This window comes from Balaenoptera physalus (assembly GCF_965194825.1).
Source record: "Balaenoptera physalus genome assembly, chromosome: 18".
Lineage (NCBI taxonomy): Eukaryota > Metazoa > Chordata > Mammalia > Artiodactyla > Balaenopteridae > Balaenoptera > Balaenoptera physalus.
This window is the reverse complement of record NC_138899.1, coordinates 9910528-9933500: the sequence shown is the minus strand read 5'-3', so window position 1 is coordinate 9933500 and position 22973 is coordinate 9910528. Positions and strand designations below refer to the sequence as shown.

The 22973-nt window shown below is 39.5% G+C and overlaps 1 protein-coding gene across 7 annotated transcripts in view; it reads right to left on the bottom strand.

The window, feature by feature from the left end:
- Positions 1–22973, bottom strand: part of NALCN (sodium leak channel, non-selective) — a 282121-nt gene that overhangs the window by 75848 nt on the left and 183300 nt on the right. For all 7 annotated transcript variants that reach the window (XR_014255981.1, XM_082434589.1, XM_082434590.1 and 4 more), the window contains 2 exons: positions 5063–5199; positions 3595–3733 (listed from right to left, as the gene is read on the bottom strand). Coding sequence is in view for 6 of the 7 variants with exons in the window: in XM_082434589.1 (XP_082290715.1) it covers positions 3595–3733; positions 5063–5199 (276 nt within the window). In the remaining variant the exon portion in view is untranslated. The remainder of the gene's footprint in view (positions 1–3594; positions 3734–5062; positions 5200–22973) is intronic.

Sequence of the window (22973 nt, the reverse complement as noted above, 5' to 3'; positions counted from 1 at the left end):
CCACACTGTTTGCTGTCTTTTTCCTTTAGGATCTGAGCAAACCACACAATGGCTTTAAAGATGTTACATTTTTGTTTGCTCATTGCTTACAGAGAAGGACAGGTATTTTAAACTATGTGATAAAGGTAATCAGACAGGGCTATTTTTAAAAACATGGTCTCTGCAAAGTGAGGTTGCCATGGGAATTCCTTACAGTTGTTCAAAGCCAGGGTAATTACTTGAGAAAATCTTGCCTAACATGTGCTTTTGTGTTTCCACTTGCTTAATCAAACAACTCCACGTCCACCCCTCCTGGCTTTTGTTGTCAGGTTTTTCCCCTTAACTTGTGATGTCCAGGTTCCTGGGGACTCAGTGTTTTCCTTGGCAAGAGAAAAGTGAGTCCCTCTAGTATAGAGGGTGTCAGAAGTTTCTTCCTGACAGGTGGTCGTTAAGAGAAAACTTTTATTTTATTGCTCCTTTGTTCACATTATGAGAAGCACCAAAAGCCAGCCTCTCTTTTTCTTTTGATTTCTTACTACTCTTTGGGGAAAACAGCCTCTGTTTGCAGGGCACCGGGAGAGTTTCTTCACGCAGAGTGAAGGACCTTGCTGCCCACTTGACAATGACTCACATTTCCAAAGGCAACTGGGATGTAATAGAAATTTGCAAGCGCTTCCCGAAAAATACTGTATCAGGGGAGCTAACAGTGGTGTGGTCTCTGTTCAGGATTTTTCTCGTGTGTTTGTGTATTTTTGTTTTTAAGTGGCTTTGGGGTTTCTTAAGAAAAATGAAAAAGGCTTGCCATATTTAAAAATACAGATACCAGACTGCTTTCTCCTTGATTCCTACTTCCCTTAAATCCTTACCACTGAAATTCACTGAGTGGAATTCTCTGTTTTGGGTTTCCCTGGCCCAAAGCCCCTCAAGGATGACAGATCCTAAGTATTTATGAAGAACGCCAGGAGCTCAAGCTGGAAACTGGATGGTGAAAGGAATTGTTAAGTCTACTTTCCTAGCAGCCTGAGGAAAGTCAAAGGTTTAAGAATGGGTGGCAGCATGGTAAGTCTTTTTTGCTGCTGCCCCAACAGGGTAGCTACTGCTGAGATGAAGAGAAACTGTGCTCCCTATGTGCCCCTTTCCAGATGCTGAAGGCTGTAAAAAGATAAACAATATTGTTCTAACTGTAGTTTACCTACATATGGCCAATGAGCCTGACGGGGGATGAAGGGCAGCTTAACCATGGCTGATCACTGCCCTTGTGTAAGACCATGTATTGTGTGTTTGAATCAACTGACTTTATAGACGGGGGACGGCCCGCAGTCTCCAAGAAGCTCTAGTCTCTTTAGAGCTGAGGGACTTGGATCCCGCCCCCAGGATCAATGTCTTTGCTAGTTCATTATATTTTAGGGGATTATGAGAGAAACTCAAGTGTAAGATTACAGAATAAAGCAATAATTGTTATCTTACTTTCAGTTAGTTAAAAATAACTGTTAAATGAGAATATAAAAAGAAGCCACAAACATAGAACGATGAAAAGTCCCCTTAGACACACCCCCCATCCCACTCACCTGCCAAGAACCTTTTTATTTATTTTTTCTCACCAATTTCAAAATATTCTGTTCAGGAAATGTGAGAGACATCATCTCCCCTTTTAGAGAGAAAATAAAATTTCACAGACTAAGATTTTAATTTTGTATTTCCAGTGGGATATCGTTACTCGGGATTTAAAAAAGCAAGTTGTGGATTTGCCGGGTTGGGCATCCATGGTATCGACTCTCGGCACTCTTCCTGGAGAGGGCTGGGTGCAACCTGAGCCCAGACTGGGGCTTCACTGCACGCCCTCTGGCTTAAAGTTCTGCTTTTGAAATAAATTTAGAAAATAAGCGATCTGTGTTCTCATGTGTAAAATGCAATTTCAGAATGATTGTCTGAAACCAGGCCATTATCTTCCCACTTGCTTATCCACTAACATAGAAACTTTTTGCTTCTATGCCTTGTGCACAGTATTGCGTGAACATAACTATGGGGAAGGGACGTGACAAGCTTAGTGACAATTCTTTTAGAAGAGTACAGTCTTCTGAAAGTCTTTAAGGAGAGGTAACGGTATTGCGTGTGTGTGCCCCCCTCCACACACATTTCATGATTTTTTCACTCAAACTTTAAAAGCAAAGGATGATCTCAGTTGAAATCAAATTAGTGGCCTGAAAGATTAAGCAGAACAAATATTTCAAAACACAGAAGAAAAAGAGAGAGATAACAATCCTAAGAGAAAAGTAGGGGGAAAAAAGGAGCAGATGGAAAAGTAATAATTGAACAAATAATAAATGAAAATTTCTTATATTCTTAGTTGGCAAACTGAAAAGACTCCCCAGTTTGGGCAGTTCTGATGATAAAAGACATACAAAGTATATCCTGGTAAAGTTTTTGCACTCCAAGGAGATGTAGAAAGTCTTACAAGCTTCCCAAGAGAAACCAGAAAACCAAACAACCACCAAAGAAAAACCGAATTACTTTCACATGGAAAAAAAAAATGACATTGGCATCAGACTTGTCATCTACAATCTTGGAATCTCTAAAACAGAGGAATAACATCTGTAGATAACTGAAAGAAAAGAAATAAATGAAAATTCTTGAGTGAGAAGAGACACACTACAAAGGAAATCATCATCATCATAATTGAGAACAAAATCACTCAACTACAGCAGAGAAACAAGGAACTGGGGGAGTGATAAAGGGCAGAAGTTCATTTCATTTGGGGAGGAGATGGGAGAAAAGGAGGAGGAGAGGAATAAGTAAAGGTCCTTTACAAGGGTAATCTTTGGAGAATAGGGAGAAACAGAGAATCTTGGACCATGAAGGAGCTGCTATTTTATTTTCACATGATAATAGAGAAATATGTATTTGCTGATAAGCCATAAAAAAAGTTGGCAACAACTGAAAGGATTAAAATAGAAACTAGGACTTTCAAAGAGAAATACTCGCAAGTGAATTAGATGCTTTTGCAAACAAACTCTAATGTGTAATCTCTTTCACAAACTCTGCTATTGATCTTTCATTTTCTAACTGTAGAATCTGGGGAAAAAAATTCCTTATCTACTTTTCAAATGATAAAGACATAGGTAAATCAGAACATGAATAAGATAATGTGCCAAGAGATAATTCCTGCCACAGACCTTAGTAAACTCAATAAACGGCAGTTATTTGGACTAATTTTAGAGAAACTTGGCTCTGGTTAGTCTCCCTGGCATAATAACTGGAATAAGTAAGGTCTCCTGCAGAAAGTAATGTACAGGCCACCATTAAACCTGGGCTGAACTTGAGAGCTCAGAGCCCTTCCTTCTGCACGTGAGAAAATGCAGGTTTGGGGAGGCTTTTTATCTATTGGAAGTCACCCGGCTGCCACATGGCATGGCTCAAAAGCTGACCTGTAGAAATGCAAAATTTAAATTAACAAATTTACAAATGTTAGGTTTAGTAATTTCTTCAACCACTAAAATTATTTTTTTCATTATTCTTCTGAGACATTAGATTTCAGGACCCCACCCAGTTACGTGGTTCTTTTCTCTAACATGTAAGCTTAAGAAAAATCTGGTTATTTGAGACAGTGATTCTTACTTTTTGGTCAATGTACTTGTCCTCAATTGCAGACCGTTTGGAGTGATCGCAGGATGAGGAAGAGGCGGATGGAAGGCTTCGTAAGAGGCAGCAGGTATCCTGTTGCTGGCGATCAATAAACTGCTTCATGAAACTTTCCCTTTGCAAGAGAAGTACACATTATGTCAAGCATTATTAATGAAATGGAGCAAGGGATGGCATTTTGCAATGATGCATTTGCCTGAGCTAAGATAAAGCAGTGACAAAAGTTCACAGAAAATAAGACATGTCACACCAAGAGGTGTTTAGATTTAATTACACATATAATTTGCAAAATGTTGAATTCAGAGAAAAATTCCTGAATCTTCAGTTATTCCTGTTTTAAAAAACTCACGTCCCTGAAATTACTTTTAAGCAACAATATTCAGAAATTAATGGTACCTTTTGACTCCTATTGTGGTAATAAGATACCTTTCTTCCCCTCTAAGATTTGGAGGAATTAGTTCATCTCTCTGAACTTTCATTTATCATAAGAATCCTTGAGAGATAATTTTACATTTAAAGACTCAAAATAACTCAAAAGAAACTTACTTCATCTGATCTTCAAAGCATGGGGAGAATTCAAATAACATCTTTTCAAATAATCACTAATCTTGAATCTAATTTACGGCTCTTTTATATATGTCATATTTTTCAGGTTTTAAATTTTGTTTTTTTTTAAATCAGAATTGCAAATATATTTTGATTTGAATTTTAAATATTATGGCACCACATCCAGTCTCATGCTTTTATAACCTCCCCATAGAATTGTTTTTAAAACTAGTTACATAAAAAATGCCATATTTGATATTATTCTGGTTCTATTTGTAATTTTTGAGCTATAACTGGAAGAATTTCCTTTAATTATTAAAAATAAGCATTTTGAAGCATCTTCAATGCAATTGCTTAACTTGAGGGCAAAAGTGGTAGAAAATCATATTAGTATGAGTGCCAAACGCCATGGTTCTTCTTTTAAAATATGGAAGACAAATTATATTGCACCCAGACATGGCATTCTAAACAAATGCTGTCACAGTAGTCCGGAAACCTGGCCAGTGGCGGTTTCTCCATTTCCTTGAAAATAAAAGGGCCTCAGAGGCAATTTTATCCTTACATGGTTGAGGGTCAGAGGCCAATGTCTACACGCATCTTTGTAAGCTGGACCACCTGTGCCAGTTACCTGTGAAGTCAAATCCCCGAGGGGCCATCTCAGGGCGAAGCAGCGGTCAGCAGCCTCCTTGCCCAGGTTAACACACTTGACCTTGCTCTGGATGTATTGCTTAAAGGGGTCAACGGTTTTTAAAACAGAGGAAGACAGAGTAGCAGGATGGATAATAACTTAAAAACAGAAAGAAACCACACCCACATGAGTTTGAAAGAGCTGAATCAGATTTAAGATGAATGTTTTACAGTGTATTTGAGATATACAGTTAAAGAAATACTTTAATACCTGATTTTAGGAACTGTAAAATCTGAAGGAAGCTTTGAGATTTTCACCATTTGCGGTCTGTTTGGAAATTTTTCAAAGATTCGAAGTCGCAAAGGGAGCTTTTCTTTGGTGTCTGCGTTTGCTTCACTTTGCTTTAACTAAAGAAAAAAATAGAAAGAAGGGGGAAATCTGTAGTAATATAAGTCACAGTCTATCAGACTTTTTGAATCAAAGGAACAATGAGTTATTACATGAAGAAACGGTAGATGGCAGTAAAGCCCTACCAAGTATATCTTGGTCTCCTGCCTTACTCCGAGTGTTCAAAGTCTGAGCACAGGGAAAACAAAAAGAAAACTAAACAAAAAACTAAACCAGAAAAAAAAAAATTAGAAGAAAAATGTATGTTATTTCATTCCCAAACATAATCCCCTTTTCATACCAAACGTAATTTTTTATCATTGACTGACTTATTATCACTAACATATTTAAACACCAAAGTGTTCTATAAATACGTGTGTTAGAATTAGAAATCAAAAGAATGAAAAAAGAAATGAAAGTCCTAAGTGGTGATATTTGAAAGGGGGAAAATGTCAAGGAAATTGATCATTTAGTCTAGCAGATTCATGAAAGAATAGCTCAAATAGAAACAACACACTTGGTACATAAAGCAAAAGTTCTCTATGTAGTTGTAAAGATTCTTGGGAATTATTCAATTACATGCCATGAAGTATCTGGAAGTTGACAAGCAAATGGTTTTATTATTTATTTGTTTGTTTATTTATTTATTTCTATAAGTTTGTTTTTATATTTTTACAGTTTAAGTTTCACAGAAGCTGAGGCTTTACATCACAAACGCTGAGCTAAGAAGTCAGAGAGTACTTTAATTCAGGCAGTCTTTCTTGGTGGGGTTATGGAGGCACGTTTCAAAAGGTACCAGCTTCTTACCCCCTATGGGGTATATGCTTTTTTTTTTTTTTTTTGAAAAATATTTGATATATATTTCTTGATTTATAAAAAGTGTTCACAAACTAATTTTGGAAAAGACAAATTCACAAAATTATACAACTGCTTCAAAATTAATGAAAAGATGCTTAAACACAAATACTTATAGGTACTATAAACACACAAATAAAATTATTACTTTTGCATATCAGATTATCAAAAGTTAAAAAATATGAGGTTATGAGGAAATGGGAATTTCTGTTAAATATAAAATGGTACAACTTTTTCAGAAGGCAATGTGATAATATGTTTTAAAATGTTAAAGATGTGTCTACTTTGATCCAGCAATATCATTTTTGAGACTTTATCTTAAGGAAATGTTTGAACAAACGGGCAAAGACATAAGTACATGGCAGGGACTTCCCTGGCAGTCCAGTGGTTAAGACTTTGCCTTCCAAAGCGGGCGGTATGGGTTCGATCCCTGGTCAGGGAGCTAAGATCCCACATGCCTCGTGGCCAAAAAACCAAAACATAAAACAAAAGCAATATTGTAACAAATTCAATAAAAACTTTAAAAATGGTCCACATAAAAAAATCTTTAAAAAAAAAAAAAGTACATGGCAGTTCAATGCTACTCTGTCAGTAATATTAAAAAAATTAGAAATAAACTAATAAACTAAACACTTATCCCCAGTAAGGACTGGCAAAATAAATTATGGTACATTCATGCAAAAAGACTCTATGAAGCTCTTATAATGGATGACATAGATCTATAAATCTTAAATCTTATAAATCTTATAATCTGTGTGTGTGTACGTGTCCTTAAAAAATAGATAATATAAAAGAGTACATATTATGAGACCTCATCATTTATATATAACAAATCTGGAAGGATATATTCCAACTGGTAATAGTGGTTATTTCTAGGGGAAAAGAAGCAGAATTATGAAATTAGTTTTCTCTGGTTTGCTCAAATTACTTAAAATTAACATATATTAGCATAAATTATGAGAAAACATATTAAAGATATTTCCATAGCATTAGTTCCATAATTACCTCATTAGTTATCAGAAAGTTGCAATTTATAGAGATAATGATATATATCTTTAAAGACTTACTTGAGGCATAAAGTACATTAGCTTATTTTATGAAAATAATATTTTAAAATATTAAAATAACCAATGTTATTTTAGTTAAATACAAAACTTTAAATATTTATTATTCTTGGGACTGGTCAATGCATCTCTATTACAGTATGACAAAATATCCCCTAAATATCATGACAAGGGGGTATATGCTTTTACGTTATTTTTTTAAATTAATTTTTATTGGAGTATAGCTGTTTTACAACACTGTGTTAGTTTCTGCTGTACAGCAAAGTGAATCAGCTATATGTAAACATATATCTCCTCTTTTTTGGATTTCCTTCCCATTTAGATCACCAAAGAGCATTGAGTAGAGTTCCCTGTGCTATACAGTCTGTTCTCTTTAGTTATCTATTTTATACATTGTAGTGTATACATGTCAATCCCAGTCTCCCAATTCATCCCCCCTCTGCCCTCCCGCCCAGTATCCATACGTTTGTTCTCTACATCTGTGTCTCTATTTCTTATGCTTTTACTTTATAATGACAATCTGTCCTGGATTTGTGGAAAGGTGAGCATGAGAGGCCAAGGAAGCGTTTATAATGAGAAGAGAGGTGGCAGCTCTTCCCTCCTACCATGTGGGGATATTCAAACTGGCCAGAGAGAACATGAGCATTTTGGGGGAACATCCCAATTTCAATACAATATATGGCTCAGTTGTCCAACTGGTTGTGAGCCCACAGTGAGATTCTACGTCCTGATTCCTAGTTCAGGAAACTTGCCTTTTTTTCTTACTCCACTATAGAAACTTACGTTTTGGTTTTATACATTTTGTTCTTACATTTTGGTTTTATATAATATGAACATTTACCTTAGCCATTTGTATATCTTATACAGCTTTGTGAGTCATCTTTGACTTTCTGTCTTTGGTGGTATCTCGTTTAGGGAAGGGGCCACCATCGTTCACCACCTTCCTCCCCTCTCCCCCTGAGAGGAACACTGACCACAGGGCATTCTCAATAATTTGATGGTTACGATGACAACAGTGATAAAGAATTAGCTCCCAAAGGCACAGAACAGAAACTGTGAGTATTTCCAGGAGACGCAGGCAATTAGAAAAATGGCCCCACATATAAAGAGATTCATGAGGAAGAGACTTGTTTTCCAAAAGTTTATGGTCACAACTAGTAGAAAAATATTTGTAGTGGTAAGTAGAGCACACAGGGGGGAAAAAAAGCAGTTAATATGTTGTCAGACCAAAGAGAAAGGCAATTATAAAGGGCCAAAGACAGGCTGAAAAGACAGAGCATAAATGAGGTATTTAATTCATGCGTCTGCTGACTCATTTATTGATACACCGATGCAGTCACTTCTTATAAATCAAATCCCGCAGGCCAGGACTTAGCAGGTTCCGTGCTAGGTTCTGGGGATATAAAAATAACTGAGGCCAGTATTTGCCCTCATGGAACCCACATTATAATGGATAGATAGTTATATAAACAGATAACGACAATAAAATGTAATAGCTGTTCTAGCTGAGATACAAACAAAGTGATGTGAACACAAGGTGAGGAGCAAAGAGAGAAATTAGAAAAAAAAGAAGAAGGAGATGCTGCTTCTCCTTCCAGAGACTTCTTGGGCAGTGGAATTGCTACACATGATTACGTGAGTCAACACTGGGGCCGGAGGCCTGCCGGGACTGGTATGTGTATTTTATGAGAATTAAACGTCTTCAAAGAGACACAAGGGCAGACGGTATATTAACCAGGACATGCCATCAAAACAGAAACACGGGGCTCCTTCCTAAACACTGCTCAGCTGGACCGTTCTGTAGGTCCCCACCGTGCTTCCCTGGTCAGAGACATCCCCTGGCTCGTGCCCTCCCTCCCACGGTCTCCTCGTCTGGTTTGGCTCCTTCAAATCTATTCCGCATCTGGGTCATAGTAATCTCCTCACTTTCTGGCTTAAACCCTTCAGTGGGGGGTCCACTGCTCTCGAACAAAACCGTCAACCTTTAGGTTTTAACACCCAGTTCTGTGTTACCTGTTCCTACCACCTGTCCAGCCTCACCCTGGCCCTGTGCCCACACCACGTTCCAGTCATGCCCGCCTCTTTCAGCTCTTCACAAGTGTCCAGGCCTCCGCCCCAGAGCCTTTGTCGCCCTGGCCCCTCTGCTGGGAGCTCCTCTCCTCCCCTTTCTCTCTTGTTCTTCATGAACTTCCACCTGCTTTTCTGATTTCTGTTCCACCAGAAATCCCTCCGAGAAGCTTCCGCTCATCAACAAGGTCTTCCTCTCACAAGCTCACAGCATACTGGGTTGAACCAAATGAAGTCGCCATGTTTGTGTAGGTCAAAGCAGTCAAAATGGGCAGTTTCTCATGGTTCAACCTAACACTCACTGTACTAGGTTCCTAGGACTGTTGTTAACAAATCATTATAAGATCAGTAGCTTAAGACACAAAAATTGATTCTCTCAGTGTTCTGGAGGCCAGAAGTGCCAAATCAGGGTACCAGCAACGCCATGTTCTCTCTGAAAGCTCTAAGGAAAAATCCTTCCTTCACTCTTCTCAGCTTCTCAGCAGTCCTTGTTGCTCCTTGGTCTCTGTCATTGCTTAGCCCTCTTCCCTGTGTGTCTCTCTATCTGAATCTCCCTCTCTTTTCTCTTACAAAGACACCAATCATTGAAATTAGGGCTTGCCCTAAAGCAGTGTGATCTTAACTGATGACATTTGTGAAAACCTAATTTCCAAATAAGGTCCCATTCTGAGGTTCCTGGTGGACATCGATTTTGGGGGGACACTATGAAACCCACTACATAGAGCAATATTTATAATGCTTATAGTGTATGACCATTACTATAACTTATAGTATATGACCACGTGAACTCTATATCTGTTCTTCCTGAGACTGTAAACTCTTGGAGGACAGGGATCGTGTGGGAATTTTCCACTATTCCGTATCTGGGGTCTGCCACAATATTTGACATAAAGTAAGTTAAACAAATATTTGTGGAATAAGTAATTATACAGATCAGATGGCAGAACTAAAATCTCCAGCAGATAACTGGGAAATAAAAGAAAGGATTTTAGGTATCTTCTAAAGGATGGAGAGACAAGCAGAAAATATCTGTTTCCCAAATGAATAAATTTGTTGGTGTGAAATATCGGTGTCCCTAGATTCACACACTAGAATAAAATTATACTCTGTGACATTTAACCTGAACGTATGTCTGCCACTGATGAACAGATGAATGTTTAGAATAAGTTTACACGCAATATCTTGTAACATTTAATCAACTATCCTAGAATATAATGTTTAACAGATGCAGGTTACCAGTATTAAAAAATAATCCCCATGCCTATATGTTTTTAAAATGGAACTCATCTCATTCTAACTTGTATTAGAGTTATTTATACTCCCCAAAGCTTGTAAGCTCCTTGAGGGCAAGATTCCACATTTTTAAAAAAATTTTATTTATTTATTTATTTATTTATTTTTGGCTGTGTTGGGTCTTTGTTTCTGTGCGAGGGCTTTCTCTAGCTGCGGCAAGCGGGGGCCACTCTTCATCGCGGTGCGCGGGCCTCTCATTATCGCGACCTCTCTTGTTGCGGAGCACTGGCTCCAGACGCGCAGGCTCAGTAGTTGTGGCTCACGGGCCCAGTTGCTCCGCGGCATGTGGGATCTTCCCAGACCAGGGCTCGAACCCGTGTCCCCTGCATTGGCAGGCAGATTCTCAACCACTGCGCCATCAGGGAAGCCCCAAGATTCCACTTTTAATTTACTTGTATCACACCTTTTAGAGAGTAGAAATATAATAACTGTTCGTGACTAAATGGATCTGAACTCAGCATGAGTTGATCACTGCACCGTCAAGCTGCAAAGAGCAGGTGAGAAGCTCTTTCGATGGCTCGGAAGGTTCTTCAGGATCCTGCAATCCGTCCTCTTGACCATCAGGCATTGCTGCCCCGTAGATGTGCCAAATGGGGCAATTAAAATAGAGAAAGGTGAGTGGCTGCTGGAATGGCAGATACGTCCACTTTCACTGCCGAGGCACTGACGCGAATCTTCTACCCGTGGGAAGGGGCCTCTTTCCGAACACCAGTGCTCTTTCGGTTGTTCCCAGATAAGCAGCATCAACGGGGGATGAACATACACACACTCATTGGCCGGGCAAATCCTCTCCTGGGTGTATACCTCCCGGACATGTGTGCACGCCCAGCACAACTACACCCTCCCAAGCCCACAGCAGTGCCACCTGTAAGAGTCCCAAACTTAAACTCTTCAAGTGCCCATCAGCCCCTGAATGGAAGAGCAAACTGTGGTCCATTGAAACATCTGAGTCAACGAACAACATCCAAGCACAAAACTTGGGTGAATTTCCCAATAGAATAGTGAGTAAAGGAAGCCAGACAAAACAAAAGAGTACGGACTTAATGATTCCATTTATATAAAGTTAAAACACAGGCAGCACCAGTCTATCTGCTTGGTCCCAGGAGAGCGTTTACCCTGGGGTGAGGGGGAAGCATGATGACTGGACAGGTGTATGGGGAGGGGCTTCTAAGGTACAGTCAATATTTCTTGAGCTGGGCACTGGTGGGGGTTCAGTTTGTAAAAATTCAGCAAAATGCCTCTTTCTATAAGTATATTATAGTTTAGTAAAAAGTTTTCTTTTTTTTTTAAGGGCAGATGGTGCATTTGAGCACAATCATTTAATTCTTACTTCACTGCTATTAACCTCCATAACCTTCACCATTGCTTCTTCCCTAGCCCATGATCATGACTGAGCTACAAAAAGAGAAAAGAAGAAAGCGCAAGGTGGGATTAGAGAGTGTGTGTGTGTCGAGGGGGTGAGCGGTGGTGGGGGATCAGGAAGCCAGGATAAAACAGAAGTACTTCATGGTATTTTGAAGCCACTATAAAGTTTCCTTAATATGTGATAAAATGGTATTCTAGCTTTTATCCAAATTCTTTCCCCTTCTGCGTGTAAGCACAGATTTTCCAAGATTAAATTTACTTTGATGCAAGTGAGGGAATAACATGGATTATATTGGATATACTGGATAATAATTTAAGATCATTATACTATATCACAAAAGCTGACCTTCTAACATATAGTAATTGCAATCGTAAATTTCCGCTTAAAAATTATTTCAAAGGTTATGATTCTTGAATGGAAGAAAAGTAGCACAGAGAATCCCAAGATTTTATTCTCTTTATTGAAAAATCTAATGTAAAGAACAGTCCGAAGGAAGGAGGTTATAAAAGCTTCAACTGAGCGTGAAGTCTGGCTGTAGCAGATAGATCAGATGATAGCTTTGCAACTGACTCACATGGTTAAAAAAAAAAAATTTTTTTTGCAAAAAGGAAATTAGAATCAAAGGAAAAATTTCAAACCTTGAGCTTTCAAAAATATAAATCATCTCAGCTCAGTGCTATTCTATGGCTCAGCATCTGTCTTGCGGAGATATCATTACACGTTGGGTGGCTGAAAGCCTTTTCCTTTACTTGTGCTTCTCAAGAGAGTTGGGAGCAATTGGTCTGCAAGACACATACCCCGTTCTGCCTCATTGCTTAAATCTGCCATATTTCAGCCTGGGTTTTCTTCTGTTAAAATATTCAAGCATTATTCAGTTTCAGTTCCTTTCTGAATGCTGCCACAAATAACTGAATTGAAGGATTACCTTAAATAAATTTTTTTGGTAATTTTTGTGTGATTTTCTAAAAGAAAACAATTTAAAAAGCATTCAGACTTGGGAAAGATTCTCATTTGAAAATCTAGTCCATTCTGGCTTGGAAAATGTGCAGAGGTCTGTGGGTTAATGTAACTGAAGAGTGGTTTTTGACTGCTCCACATATGAAAAAGGACCACATTCCGTTTAACCTGGAGAAGGGAGTTCCTCAGTGTTAGGAGTCAATTAAGGCTGAATTCTCTTTGCTTCTTTTGGTTTTTTTTTTTTTTTCTTGGCTGCGTTTGGTCTTTGTTGCTGCGTGCAGGCTTTCTATAGCTGCGGCGAGCGGGGGCTACTCTTCATTGCCGTGTGCAGGCTTCTCATTGCAGTGGCTTCTCTAGTTGCGGAGCACGGGCTCTAGGTGTGCAGGCTTCAGGAGTTGTGGTACGTAGGCTCAGTAGTTGTGGCTCGCGGGCTCTAGAGCGCAGGCTCAGTAGTTGTGGCGCATGGGCTTAGTTGTTCCATGGCATGTGGGATCTTCCTGGACCAGGGATCTAACCCGTGTCCCCTGCATTGGCAGGCGGATTCTTAACCACTGTGCCACCAGGGAAGTCCCATATCTTTGCTTCTTTACATGATGGCTTTTGCTGGTTTTTCTAGATCTGTACATGACTCAGTAGTTCAGAATGGAGACTCTTTCTAAGGCATAAATTACTATTTTTCAAGGAAGTTTCTCTTGCTATTTTGCACCTGTGATTCTACAACCCGAACTGCAGATGACCTATCTGGAGTAATGATCAAACATGCTGGTTTTTATTAATATCTCTATGTTACTATAAAACCTTGACATACAATATGTATAAGGGATACTTCTCACTAGCCTATTGAATCCAATAAAGAGTTTCTTGGAAGGGAGAACCTTTCCTTTTTCCTCTGGGCAAATGTCCCTTAGCTACATAATTGCATGTGAGACAGCAATACTGTGTACTTTAAAAATGTTTCCTTTAAAAAGTGTTGAAGTCCTCAGGTCATTAGTTAGGGTCAGTGTCAGGCTGTTAGTTAGGGTCAGGGTCAGGGCAGTAGGGTCAAAAAGGAGAAAAAAAAGTGTTTAAGTCACTACTTTTTCCCTCTTTTACAAAAATCTTCAATAAACCCTGTACCTTCCAACTTCAAATAGGAGTTTTCTGGATGTAAATGGGAGGGCTCATTTCTTGGTTTGTATCTGGGCCATAAAAGCTACATTTATTTGTGACAGCTGGCACCCCAAAATGTTCAAGGTAATTTCATAACTTCAGCTGATCAGTGGCATGTGGTGTTTCCTCTTCCACATCTCTCAAGAAATTCAGAGCTGTTACTCATTCCCCCTTACAGCCTGACCCCAAAGAAAGTGGGGAGAGGAGGTATGTTCTTGGAGGAGCTGGGAATTAAGTGGCTGTTCTGTGCCTCCTGGTTTGGGAGGCCAGCAGCACAGATGCATTTACACCATCTTATGACATCCCTAAGCTGTACAGGAAATGTTCACTTTCATGCTCTTGTTACAACACTGAACCTAAGATCTTACAGGCTTTAAATGTCCTGCAGAAGGTTCTTTGTGCAGTAATGTAGGTACTATTTGCAACAAACCTAAGCTAGCAGAAAATGTTAACAAGACAGTAAAAGAAAGAAAACTATTAAAAAACTAGAATACCAAATGATGTTGAACGGTTGTTTCTCTTTACATTATTGTCCCTTAAAATCCCACTAATGGAATGAATGGTTTCCTTGAGATAGTAGTAACGAATACAGTTTGCTTTTGCATGTTTTTTCCTCTAGGTCCCAAACACCTCTATTTTACATTATATCTGTCTTGCATTATTCAACCAAGGCACAGTTGTTTCCATTAGGGAATTTACTGAGTCATAGAAACATTTTTATTATGATAAAAAAATGCATTTTTTGCGCCACTTCAAATGAAATTATATTAGAGTTCCATGTAAACTAGATGCTTGGTTCTTGTTATGAGATGAATATTCAGTAAGTAATAGGAAAAAAAAAAAAGCCCAGACCAAAGGGAATTCAGAATATACATTTTTGTGCACTCACATAATTGTCCTCCCTGTTTTGCTTTAGAAAACACAGGAGATAGCATAGTGCATCAGTAAAAAAGTAAGAAGATGTAGATTTAAATTTTTGTTCCATTTTATAATCCCTTAATTGCTTTGGATTTCAATGTTCTCAAATGAAAAATGAGGATCTTCACTCTTTTATATAAATGCCAGATATTTAAGAGAGATAGTGTATTGCCTGTAATTTGAATTACTCAAGGGAAATGTGCTATAAAAACCAAAGTTATCACTGAGCCACAGCAACTGCTGGCTCGACGTGAAAATGGTCTCATCTCAGTGAGGGGGCTAAATGGAGAGGATGCCGCACGTGGGCTGTGGACCCCTCCTCCCTCTAGCCTGGGACCACCTCACCCTTTCCCACTCGCTCCAATTTCTTCCCCTTCGCTACATTGATTGATTTATTTTCTCAAGATTCTTGGTCTAAAAAATGAAAATGAAAATAGAGAAGGGCAAACATTTCTCCTCACCTTGTGTCCTTCCCTATTCTCCCTCCCTTTTCAAACCTGCTTCTTGAAGCTTGCTTACCATCTACGCGACTCCTCGGCACTAACTTCCCCTCGTCCACTGCCTCTCGGGCCCCAGGTCTCTCCCACCACCTCAGTGGTCCCAGGCTGCTGAGTCCAGTGGCACTTGGATTCACTATCACTCCTTAAACCCTCCCAACTGGGTTTCCATCTTAGTCCTGTGCCTTTAAATCTACCTTAAAGAACACCTAAGAAAGAAACACCACCTTGTTCCTGGGACTTAAAGTAATTCAAGGATGGTCAATTACGTGTAGAATAAATTCTAATCTCAGCGTGGCTTAAAGTATCCCCTCATGCCTTGCCCTTTAACAATATTGGTTTGTGCGTCCCTCCCAGGGTCCCATTTGTGCCTTTGAACATACCGTCCCCCTGCCTGCAACACACTTTCCTTCCACACTTGGTTAATTACAATACTTCCTTCAAAAACCATCTCCTCTAGGACGATTTCTCAGAATAACAACTGGTACTTGAAGTAGTAAACGTGTGCAGATACTCTGCTGAACACTTTGTTCATTGCCTCATTTTCTAACACTATTTAATCCTCAAAATAGCCCCCTGATGTAGGTACCATAATCAGCTCCATTATGTTATAGATGAGGAAACTGAGGTCCAAGGAGCTCAAATCTGCTGCCCGAGGTAGCGCAGCTAGAAGTGGTAAGCACGGGGATTTGACCACCGTCTTTCAGATTCCAGAACTTCAGCTTCTAAACACTGCTGTATACTGTTTCACCAAAACAGCGTTTTTAAGCAATAGATGTGTTTTTTACTTCTGCAACTTTGCACCTGCTATTTCTTTTATATGGAATGCATTTTCCCACTTTCCTAATAAAATTTGATTCATTATTTTTAGACATATCTTCTCAACCTGGCTCCAACCTGAGTTAGGCACGTCTTCCCCCAGGCTCCCTGGGTCTTCGACCCTAGTGCTCAGGGCTTTGCACCATAACTCCTTAATTCTGTGTATCTCTCCCCTACTAAGCTGACAATTTTTAATTAAGGGCAGGACTCTCTGTGGCCCCATGGCTCACTGGATGTTTATACACAAGAGACAAGGATAACACAATGGTGATGAGATGAAGAACAAAAAAAGACAGCATCAAGGGTGTCCCACAAACAGGCTGAAGTGACCGATTTGTGGCATTTCTCATCACTTGGTTACCCTTTCCTTAGGCTCTTTACAACATGGAATCAGCCATATGAACCAGCACAAATGACTCTTCCAACATCAGATGAATTATATTACTAAGATGAAGAGAAATGACAGGCCACACCAGATTTTCTACCAGAAACAAAACCATAAAAAAACATTTTGTTCCTGATGAAGTCTATGCTTCCAACTTTATAAGATAAAAAAAAAATCATAATTGACTATAAATTCTATACAACATATCTATGGTACAAAGCTTCACAAACATATGAGTCTTTGAACAGGGCAACAGAGCAGCCAATTTATGTCTATATATAGTGTTATTAGAGTTTACCATAGAAAATTCTTAGCCTGTTTAAAAAAAAAAAAACCTCTTTATTTTGAAATAATTTTAAACATACATAATAGTTGCAAAGATAGTATAGAGAGTTCCTGTACACCATTGACCCAGCTTTTTCTTATGTTAGTATCGTACATAACCATAGGACATTGATCAAAACCAAAAAATTAACCTTGGTCAAATACTTTGAACCAAAATGCAGAACTGCTTTGGAATTCCCCGGATTTTGCAGGAATGTCTTTTTTCTGTTTCAGAATCCCATACAGGATTCCACATTCTATTTCATTGTCACGTCTTGACACCCTTGTGCGTGTGTGTGTGTGTGTGTGTGTGTGTGTGTGTGTTTTAAGCTCTTTGTTACTTTCTGTCTCCACAAAATATTATACTTAATACTCAAGTCTCATCTTGTGTTTTCCCTGCCTCAACTCTAGAATCAGTCACTTCTCCAAAGAATATTGATTTGTTTCATTTGAGAATGGTTTTTAGAAACGAAAATTTTAGGACTGGGTTTTCTTGATGTTACTGGCATGTCACTGCTTCTAGTCTCGCCCAGAGGAAAGACCTAGGAAATATATGTATGTATATGAGCCCTTGTATACACACATATCTATATTTAGTATCTACTTACTATGTTTGTATCTTATATAACCACAGAGCTGTATATATGTATCCACCCTTGTATCCATGTATCTATCTACATATCTATGTCTATATATCTACTGATGTATCTATGTATCTATCTATCTATTTATGCATCTATGTATCTATCTATCTTCTATCTTACAATAAACTGAGTTCATACTGATACTCCTATTCCAATTGCTAGAGGGTTCATTCTGGCATCTTCCCTTTGCTTATCTGTAACTTCTTTCTCTGACTGTGTGAAATCTGGCTCTCATTATCTCCATAAATTTCTTTATTTGTTCCACCTTAGTTTACAGATAACTAGTGTCAGTGACGGTATTTACTATAAAATAAATCCCACACTTTAAATCGGAGGTTTGGAAGACACATATTTTGTACTGGAGTCTCCACACTGGGGTCTTGAACTCCCACCCATGCTCTGTCCTCTTAAGTAATTCCTTCTCAGGCAGCCATCATGCATTTTCCTAGTATCATTCCTGACTATGCCTGTGGTAGATTGTACAGTTGTTCAAGTTTGCATACTTTGAGGGCAAAAGGCTTATTAGATGCACTATGAAAATTCACATTAACATATTTTATGCAAAACAACATGGAAATAGGGATAACATCAAATAAAATAACATACATGTACATTTCTCATTTCTTAGTAATAATCTAAGTCGTTCTTTTAATATCAGAGTAAAAAATACTCAGTAGTCATATGGCTGTGAGTGAGGATGCCAGCCATGCCCCGTCTCCCACTGTGACTCTTACTGAGCAAGGGCAGCGGGTAGAACGTAAGGAAAGGCCGACAATGAAACCATCAACCTTCAGTTATGAATAAAGAAAAAGACTGGTTGCCCTTCTTAGATAAGTTCCATAGCTTTCTGGCCACCTTTGGTTATAAAAAAATCAGTCCAGTGTAATCCAGTCTCATACCTGATTCAAGCCTTGCTCCCCTGCCCCACCCCAGCCCCACAAGTATGACTTCCTGTCTAGAACTAGGAAGGGGACATGGTCTCTTCTTTCACATCTCCTTCTTTGGGGTCTAGCTCCTCCAGAGCAGAGGCCAGGGTGGAGAGTTAGGAGAAGAAAGGACTGTCTTAGGAAACCAGCCACATTTGAGGGGAGCCCACTTTGTGGTTTGGTCTGGATCTACCCTGTTCAAAGCTGATGGCTTTCTGTATGGCTGACCAGCATTGAGAGGCAGAGATACAAAATTCCAGCCTAAAAGGAATGATGTTGACTAGCTGGACCAATCAAATTCTTCTCCCATTGGGAGGTTGAACTTGAGACAGAAAAAGTGTTGATTATTTGTAACAGAACAAACATTTACATGGGACAAAAACAAAGATGGATTATTTGTGTTTTCCTAAGGCAAAGCACCAGCATCATTATTTTTCCTTAAGGCTGTGGTATCTCTTTTCCCCCCACCCTACACAGTCTCATCCAGAGTTACAACTTCCACTAGTACAGAGAGCTTCACTAGGACCAAAGAATCAATGAGGGCAGACATTTCTGTCTGGTTTTTTTTGCTGACTTACCCCTTAGGCCTAGAACAGTGCCTGGCACATGGCAGGCACTGGATAAACAATTGAGAATGACATGGAATGCCCATATTTGTATCTCTAGCCAGCCAGCCCTTGCTCCTACACATGCAACCAAGTATTAGGCGTCTCTGCTGAGTCTCAAACCCATCACAAACTCAACATATCCAAGCCTGAGTGATGGTCTTTTCCCACAAATAAAGTTCTGTGCTAATGTTCCCCGGTTCTGCGAATGGTATCATCCATCCAAGGAGATGAATCTGAAACCAGGAGTCATCCTTGAGACTCTCATTTATGTCCTTAAATCTAAACATTCACCAAGTCCCTGCTGATTTTGCTTCCCAAACAGCTGTCCCATTCACACTACCTCCCATCGTAAAAGCCTTCAGTGGCTTCCTATTGTTCTGGGGGCAAAGGGAAAAGTTCTTTTTTTTTTTTGGCCATGCCACGTGGCATGTGGGATCTTAGTTCCCTGACCAGGGATTGAACCCACGCCCCTGCATTGGAAGTGTAGAGTCTTAACTACTGGACCGCCAGGGAAGTCCCCAAGGGAAAAGTTCTTGGCATGTTTCTCAAGGTGCTGCGCGGTCTATGCCCCACTTACTTTTCTGTACTCACTTTACACCACTTTTTTCTGGGGTCATGCTGAACATGTTTCCTTCTCTCTGGAATGCTCTCCCCTCCCTTTCCCTATCAACACCCCCATGAAGTTCACGGCTGCTCCTCCTTCATAACGCAGCCCAAGTGTCTCTTTCTCCTTCCCCACTTCCCTGACCCCCATCTGGGTCAAGGTCTTCTATTAACTCCTCACTCAAATGCCGTTCTTTTCTGCAGAAAGTTCGCCTCACATTATAAATATCTGTTCACTGCTCTGATTATTTGATTGATGTCCAACTCCTCCATTAGACCCTAAGCTCCATGAGAGCAGAAAATTTAACTGTTTATTCTTATCTCCTTAATGCCTGGCCCAGTGTTTTGCACACAGTAGGGACTCAAAGATTGAAGGAATTGAATGAACAAGCAGATAGCAGAAACGTCTTGGGTGGAATAGACAAGTATGTGGGCTTCTCAGAACAAAGAACAGATGGGTGAAACCTGAGTCCCAAAGGAATCAAGGCAATGACAACACCTCATGTTCCGTGTATGGGCACACAGAGGACAAAATTCACTACCTCACTCCTGAAACATGTCTGAACGCAGCTACCAAAGAGCCTGTTTGCAATTCAATGACTGCAAGACACTGCAGAAAACTGAAAACCAATTGTCACGTTTTTTTCTTAGAACCATAACCATCTAGTTTCCCACTGCCTGTGAAAGGATCTGAAGGGAAAAAGCGCTGTTGGTGTTTAAAATGTTTGTTCTCGTGATTAAAGAAAGCAAAGTGAGCTAGTGTCTCCATGGCTGGGCGGGGGGCTGAGGATGGGCATGATGAAGAGTAACCCTCTTGCCTGGTTTGTACACAATTTCCCTCCAAACCTCACTTAAAAAAAAAAATCGTAATAATGTCAAGAGCCATCTGATTTTGTAAGAATGCCTTTCTCATTAAAGATACTTCAGAATTTAAAAGAAAAAAAAAATTGAGAGGTTATCTTGTAGAGGCTGTGATAAACTGTAATAAAAGTAATTCTGAGTTAGCACAATTGACACAACCGACAACTCATCAATGTAAACTTGAACAGTCTTAGGCCCGTCATTTTATGTCTGTTCAATGTCAAGAGAGACCTGAGCTGCCTTATTAACCGTCCTGAGTGCCAGGGGATGAGGCAAAGAGCAAGGTTTCTGAAAACAACAGCCTCTAAAAGTGATCTGGTTTGGGTCAATCACACACAGAATGAAATTCTGGAAGGGCTTAGAGAAACCCTTCTTCCAAGAAAGTCTCAAATTTATAACATTTATTATTATGGGACTTGTTTGATTAAGGGCAAAAGGAAATGAGTCCATCTGTTGAGAAAGCTGCTCTTGGTTGGTGAAAGCTGCCCGCCATCCTGAGAGCACCTACTATCTTTCAGCTCTGTTACTTCCTGGCGGCTGAAAGCGGTCCTTTGTTTTTGAGGCCAGGGGGTGTATTAGTTTCCAAGGGCTGCTGTAACATAGTATGCAAACCTGGTGGCTTGAAACAGCAGAAATCTACTATCTCAGTTTTGGAGGCTGAAAATCCCAAATCAAAGTGTCTGTTCTGTGGGCTTGGTTCCTTCTGGAGGTTCTGAGGGAGGGTCTGTTTCAAGACCTTCTCCTAGTGTCTGGTGACGCTCCGCACCCCAGGTGTTCCTTAGCTTGTACATGCATCGCTCTAGTCTCTGTGTGTCTCTCTTCTCCTTTTTGTGTAAGGACACCAGTCATATTGGATTAGGGACCACCCTCATGACCTCACCTTAACTTGATTTCAACTGCAAATACCCTATTTTTAAATAAGGTCACATTCACAGGTACTGGGAGTTAGGGCTTCAGTATCTCTTTTTGAGGGACACAATTCAACCCGTAATAGGAAGACATCAATTCTAACAGGTACCTTGTCTGTTTTGTTTTGACTTCCCAGACCCCTGACTAGTACCTGTTTAACTCCAAAATTCCAGTTGGCTGCTCCCCATTTTTGCATTGACTTCTAGATTTCTAGGCTGCTGTCTTTTTTTTTTTTCTTTTTCTTTTTAAAATTGAGGTGTAGGCGATTTATAATATTATGTAAGTTTCAGGTATATAACACAGTGATTCACAAGTTTTAAAGGTTACACTCCATTTTTATAGGTATTACAAAATATTGGCCATATTCCCTGTGCTGTACAACGTATCCCTGTAGCTTATTTATTTTATACACAGTAGCTTGTACCCCCATCTTATCTGTCCCTCCCCACTCTAGGCTGTTTTCTTATGCTGATAATTGATACCTTCCAATTCTTAGCTTCTGTTGTGACCTATTAGCTTGAACCCTGATCTGAACAGTTCTCAGTCTTAGCTACTTCATCTCTTTAAACAGATCTTATTGTTGTTTATGTCTTAATGTGGCATAAGAATTTATTTTTTAAAAGAAGCCTAACAATGAAGCTCTATCAGAAATAGCAGATCAAGTGCTATATAAGATGAGCTTTTGAGATTTCAGTTATGTTAAATTATGGGAAATAATATGTAAGTTGACAACAAAAGAGTCATCTCTGACCAAAAGACTGAGGGAGTGACTTCGAGTGGAGTTGGGCTACATCAAAGGCTTTGAGTACAATGCTGACTATTCCAACTCAGCCACTGATGATTTATAGCTTCTTTGGGGTATTGATCCTCGGCCCCTGGGCAGCTGAGTTTTTCCCGGAGCAGCACAAATCCTAGTGTTGGATGCCTCCAGCTGCATGTGATTCCCAGCTGTTGTACAAATGTCACTCTCTGTGCAAACCGCAATGGGAAAAAAAACAGTTGGGTAGCACTGTAGTAAATGATGTTACTACATAGCTACAAAAATTAAGAATCAGTCCGTAACCAGGTGGTCTGTCTGGAGACTTAGAGCATGAGAAGTCTGAGAGGAAAAGGTTAACAGTTCATCTTTACTTTCTTAGCTGTCATGACTCCTCATCTTCTGCAACCCAGCTTCTGCACCATCAGAATCCCTGAGGCTGCTCTCACCACCTTACCAATATGGTGACCAATTTTTTATCAAAATTAAAAAAAAAACTGTGGTCAGAAACACATAACATCACATTTATCATCTTAGTCGTTTTTAAGGGTACAGTTCAGTAGCGTTAAGTACATCCATATTGTTGTGCAAAAGGTCTCTAGAACTTTTTCATCTTTTAAAACGAAAACTCTATAGCCATTGAACAACAACTTCTCTTTGCCCCTTTCAACCCTCACTCTATTTTCTGTTTCTATGAATTTGACTACGTTAGATACCTCATATAAATGGAATCATACAGCATTTATCATTTTGTCACTGGCTTATTTCACTGAGCATAATGTCCTCAAGGTT